The sequence below is a fragment of the Aspergillus pseudonomiae genome, assembly GCF_009193645.1.
Source record: "Aspergillus pseudonomiae strain CBS 119388 unplaced genomic scaffold BDV37scaffold_113, whole genome shotgun sequence".
In the NCBI taxonomy this organism is placed as follows: domain Eukaryota; kingdom Fungi; phylum Ascomycota; class Eurotiomycetes; order Eurotiales; family Aspergillaceae; genus Aspergillus; species Aspergillus pseudonomiae.
The window spans coordinates 1-5,991 of NW_022476105.1; the positions used below are offsets into that span (position 1 = coordinate 1).

General features: G+C 47.2%; 2 protein-coding genes across 2 annotated transcripts; both read right to left on the bottom strand.

Moving 5' to 3' along the window:
• Positions 1-11: 11 nt before the first annotated feature.
• Positions 12-570, bottom strand: BDV37DRAFT_288249 (uncharacterized protein; the record flags this gene model as incomplete). Its single annotated transcript, XM_032088248.1, has 1 exon — positions 12-570. A coding segment is annotated over one exon (559 nt), but the record flags the coding sequence as incomplete, so codon positions are not given.
• Positions 571-5,122: 4,552 nt separating this feature from the next.
• On the bottom strand, positions 5,123-5,550 carry BDV37DRAFT_262580 (uncharacterized protein). Its single transcript, XM_032083442.1, has one exon. The coding sequence runs from the start codon at positions 5,537-5,539 to the stop codon at positions 5,336-5,338; it is 204 nt and encodes a 67-aa protein (XP_031936014.1). The 5' UTR covers positions 5,540-5,550; the 3' UTR covers positions 5,123-5,335.
• Positions 5,551-5,991: the final 441 nt, after the last annotated feature.

Sequence of the window (5,991 nt, forward strand, 5' to 3'; positions counted from 1 at the left end):
ATTCAGCTTACCAACATAGTTATCTGGGTTCTTCTTTGAATAGAAGCCTTCCATGTCCAGCGAGTTCCCAATGTATTCATTCGGGAAGAGGTCACCCATGACCGCAGCCGGCAGCCCCAGACCGTGATTCGTGTCGACCCAATTCTCGTGAATCGCCGGGGCAGTTCCTGAGTAGGGGGAGCCTATAGCGGAAGACGAAGCACTTGCGATTGAAGGGCCAGAGGCGGTGGAAAGACCAGGCATGAAAGGTTCGGAATGTGAGATTGGGACTGAGGGTGGAGTGGCCGGCATCGGCGGGTAGCTGGTCACTTTATTGGTATCGGCATATGCATCGATCGACGGGGTATCATAATGAGATGACTGGGGCAGACGTGAGGAATTGGGATCTTGTCCGAAGCCACTCAGGTCCACGTGAAAGGTAAAGGGCTCGGTCAAAGCGGGATCCATGGTGAAATGCTGGAAGTATGGAGTCTGCTGCTGTCTCGACGATTCGAATGCCAACATTTCGCGTTCGATGTTATATTGTGGAGGAAAGAGGACAAAGTCAGGATGATCACTGTGGGCTTGCATGCCCGCTTTTGGTTCAAGGGTTGATTGTTGTCAATATGTGGGGATTGGAATGCGAGGGTTGAGATCGCTATTAGTGTTAATCGTCAGCCACCATTACAATTCCGCTCTTCGCTGAAGGGAGACTTCGCAAGCGATGGATTGAGTTTCAGAGGAACGGGCCGCACGGGAAAACATACAATCTTTCCAACGGGCCAACAATAGATAGGTCTCAAGGGTCTGCTGAGGAGTTCCAAGAGATTGTGTAGTATCAATCCAGGAGAGGGAACAGTCGTGATGTGAGGCAATGGCTCCGGAAGCAGAGGATCGTGTCGGTTTGGATAGGCACGGCAATGCTTTGCAACTTCCCGATTGGGACAGACAATGGAGCAGTAAAATAGACAATGATATACAAGAAGATGAAAGCAGTCGACCCGAGTCAGGCAAGGAATCAAGGCCCTTGCTTCCCAAAGTAAGTGAGGATGACGAAGGACGATGGAGAGGACGAGATGCTTTTGTAGCACACTCTCGAGAAATTCAACCAGAAGGTTCCCGTACTGAGAGGGGAATGAGAGGCCTGCAGAACAAAAGAAGGACGGAGAGAGGGGAGCAAAAGCATTGTTAAATGTTATGTGATTGCTGGCCCTATGAACCATCTAGGATTCGCAAGTGGATTGGACTAGACCAGGATTGACTAACTACGAGCGAACTAAACTAAACAACGCTAAAGAAACCCATCCAGACTACTGGAGGTGGAACGCGCAGCAGAAAGACAGGGGAGTCAAGGTGTGGGTGCGTGTGGGCGGATGATGTCGATGATGATGGTGGTTGAAATGTGGGGCGCCAGAAGAACTAAAATAAAATAAAATAAAATAAAATATGTAATAATACAGAAATAAATTAAAAAAAGGAAAAAGAAAAAGAAACAGGGGAGACTAGTGGAGATGTCCGACCAGCAGGGGCAGGCAGTGATCAGGGCCGCCTTTAGCATCGTATTCTTAGCACTGCATCTTACTTACCCATGGCACGCTACTATTCTTACCATACCGCTAACCCTGCATTACTGCACAGCCAGGCAGTTCTCCATCTTAGCGATCGACTGTGTTGACCTCTTTTCCGCTTTTTTTTTTTTTTTTTTTTTTTTTTTTTTTTTTTTTTTTTTTTTATTTTCTATTTTCTATTTATTTTTATGAACTCATATTTTATTTATTTCCTTTTATTTTTTTTCATTTCATTTTCATTTGTTTATTTTTCGACTCGACCTTTTTCATTTCGTTTCATGTACCCTCCTTTGGCCCTTAGTGCACCTACCAGGGACATTTCTTCTCTATCTGTCTGTTGAGAGATATTTCGAAAGCAGAAGATTTCAAGGTCCACAACTTCTATTTAAAATGTACACTGGAGTAAGGAGTTTGCAGAAAGTATTGCACTGGAGGAAAAGCAATTCGTCATGAGGACCCGTCGTAGCAACAGCAGTAGTACTCCGGAGTAGCAGTCGAGGAAAAACTCATAGCCCATCTCCCCAAAATCCAAGGGATCCACTTGTACTCAACCAATGCATTTGTCCGACCGACGACAAGGTTCAACCCCATCAGTAATACAATTCTTCCTCTCGAGGATTCCGCCCTATGAGAGCTTCTCGTAAGGGTTCCTGCATTGTATTTCGCGAGCACATGATAGAGGGAAGACGTTCAATTGTCACCATTCCTGCCAGTTCCGGACGGCTTTTTGCCTCCCTTTCGATCCTTTGTAAGCATTTACTCGCAGGACCACCTTAGGGGGAAGCACTGACGGCTCCTTCATGGCACCCCATTTCCATCCCTACCATGCGTGCTAAAATTCCTGGGGTCTGGGACCCAGTCGGAGACACCGTCTGTACATCCAGAGGTACATTCCTGACACATGTGTCATCGGCAAGTCCGTAGCACACAGACCATGGTTGACTTGGCGTGCTCGGTAGCCTATTTGGAACCTTGACAATTACTCAAAACAGCTGATGGTGGGTTCATCAATATTACCCTTCTGATAAGATGGTGGCAAATCTCTTCTCTCTTCATTTCCTGGAGAAAGAAAAGAGAAGGGGGGAAAGGAAGAGGGAGACGGAAAGTAAGCGGCGATGGAGTTCCGTGCTAAGACATCGATTTGAAATGGACAACACCTAGTCTTTCCGTTTTCACTTAGCATGAAGCTCATCAACCCCAGTTTTTAATATCCAAATTCAATAGTCAATGCAGAAGAGTCCACTCCTGTCACAATTGTGAAGATCGAAAGTCAATTATCGGCTGGTGCTTGACAGAAAACCGACAATCAGAAGAGAATGACAGTACAAGCTTCTTTCAGGTGCTATCACTTGGCCCGTCCAAACTGATCTACTAGACAGGAGTAGTAACAAAATCATTTTCCCAGTCGGACGCTCCTTGACCCCGTCTGTCCCGTCAACTCGGTTCAGTCAGATCGTCTGCAAACACCCCCCAAGAGCGACATTCAAATTTACCTAACTCGGACCAAGTTAAACAATTGGATCTGGGCCTGCGGCCGCCAACTCCGAACACTATCGCCGAAACACGACGATCTTGCCTTGTTTGAGGGCACGATGCCCACCCCTTTCGAGAAACGTGCATTTTTCTGAAGTTCCCACGGGAATGATTGGCCCTGGGTCCTTGACCTGCAAATGAAGCGTCATCGGACTATCGAGGCCACTGTACCAATCACGGGCCGTAGATGGTCCCAGACGGGAAGAGGATTCTCATTTAGGGCCGCCCGACATCAGGAGCCCGGACAATCACTCTGCCCAATTTAGAGAAATAAACAAACTGACGGCTTGTTGAATAAATTATGCGGAGCCGCACATCGCCCATATCCCCGGTAATAGGGAAATTATACGGATGTTATTATTATTATTATTATTATTATTATCTTTGATAAGAGTCCCCCTTGTGTCTTCAAGGGTGTCTCTTACCTCATCACCTAATTACCTTTTCCGGAAGGACTCTCGCGGATGGATCCATTGTCAATACCTCGCCCACCTGATAGGTAATCCATGGTATTGCATCCAGGCTATGCGATTCTGCCACTGAGCAGCAAGGAAACTCACAATCTCCCAATCTTAGAACAATGATGTCAATCATATCATGACGTTGGGACAATTTCAACAAAGGAATCTTCAACTCCCAGCAAACTGCTGTGGCTCATGCAGTGGCTGAGCCTGCTTTTCCGGTATCGACAAGTTAACCTTTACGATACCCGACGGTAGGGCCGAGGAAGCGATGGGCCGAATCGTGTTTGTTTTGCTGGACCCAGCAAACCAAAGACCCGAGAAAGTATAAAAAAAAAAAGAAATTCAAAAATGAAATAAAAAAGACAAGGCGGGGAACAACAAAACCCACGGAAGAGGTCGCCCGTGTCGATCGACCCCGATTTATATTATTGATTTTCACAGATTTTTACGTTGGGGAAATGCTAGTTATCCTTAATTCCGATGGAACGGAAGATTTGGCGGTCGGAGAGCGCAACCTGACCGATCTTTAGTTTTTCATCTCCTCTGTACGAAAATCACTGCAACGCAATGCCCAGACACCGTCAGACTCTGCACACCATATGCGATGTACGATGTATATACTAACCAGGCTGGCTAGCCTGTTACACATGACGGCCACGGGCTCCTACCAGACGTCACACTAGACAAGGGCCCATCAGCTACGCCTAGTAAGGCCCGAGGCCTCAGCAACAACAATGACGCCGAAGGGCTCCATACAGACTCTGCAGCTCACGACCTGTCGGTGAGCAAAAGCCACCACAGCAGACACTAGCGCCACAAAATCCGAGGAAGCCACAACCAATAGCCTATCGCGTGTCATCGCGCGGATCTTCCCGCACATCCATTGGAAGATCTCCATACGCTAAGATGGATTGAGGCGCAGCACACACCGCTTCCTCTGCCCAGCACCCAAATTTTCTTCCGTGCCCCGGCCTAGGGCTATACACTAGCACAGTAGTAGGAGGTGGCTATTGCTCCGTCGCTTTCCCCATGCCATCATCGATGCAGCATTGTTTATGTCATAACGCCAAATGGAGGGGCTCCGCATGCCAACAACGCGATCAGGAACCAATGAACCGGGCCTCGTGGTTCGCCGACAACGAGGCTCACCGATTTTTCCATCTGGCTTCCGGAACATTGTCCCCCATGCTTTGCCAAGGCTGGGTTATGTGCGGTGGGGTATCTACGATGACGGATGCGAGGTGTGCAGCATGGGACGTGTTCTAGAAAAATCGAGCGGTGGGTTATTCGCTGGGTATGTTTCGTGGCGCGTTTCTAGCGTCGTACGATATGATATGTCATTGTTTAGCGTGGTTTCATCTATAGGGTAGGATTGGATGGTTTTATTTTGTCTTGGGTTGTCGGAGGTAATAAGTTGCGAGTGTGTATTATTTTATTTATCGACTCCTAACTCAAAATACCCTATCAAACACCTAGCGTAGTATATACACTAAAACAACCGTGGGAATGGTGATTGGCAACGACACAGTATATATACATATACATATATATATATATATATATATAAAATAAATGCGGTATGCTTCGCGCCCCGCAACTAGTAAATGCGAGTAAACCTATGTACAAGGTCCTACCCAGGCAAGGAAAATAAACATCTTACCTAGACGAGACCAAAAAACCGTCCCATCTGCACAAGGATAATTTTTCCTCGCCTTAGTTCGCCCACCACTCGAGGCCATGACACAGCGAGTGCTTATGCAGACCAATCACGTTCGACCGGGAGAATAAAATTCAAGCATAGTGACCTGTCATGTCCGCTCGCCTCGAGATGGCTCTGCCTCTACACGTAATACAAGGACGCACACCCAGCTGCCTCGAGACACACACACGTGGCAGGGCAACCAGAGAAATAAAGTTCGAGGAAATAACCCAAGGGAAATAAAAAAAAAATAAAATAAAATAAAAAGAGGGAAGAGAGGGATACGGAGATACCATGCAACCTAAATGATCCAGACTGGACGGATTTCATCTCTCGTCATCCAGTCTAGGTAAAAATTAAGGATTCGAAACAACCTTAGTAGTAGTAGTAGGTGCTACCTAAATGATAAGCATAAGCAATTTAGATTTAGGTACGGTACTCTTCCTTCCCCAGTCCCGGAAAGCCAATCCCCGGAGTCAACGGAACAATGGGGGCGGAAATACGATGGCGTAACGGCGTCCAGTGGTATTCACGTTCCATGGGTGGGCTGCGACTGGATGGGGCGGGGGTGTATCGCGGTTATTTCTCTCTTTTTGGGTCATGGTTTATTTTTTTGTTTCGACCTGTTGGTTTTTCCATGGTTGGCTCCTGGTTGACTTGCTGGATGGTTTTGGACAGGGAGTGAGTGACGGACGGTTACCTGTGGAATGGGTGGACTAAGCCCTACGAAAGTTTGTTGAGGGGGGGG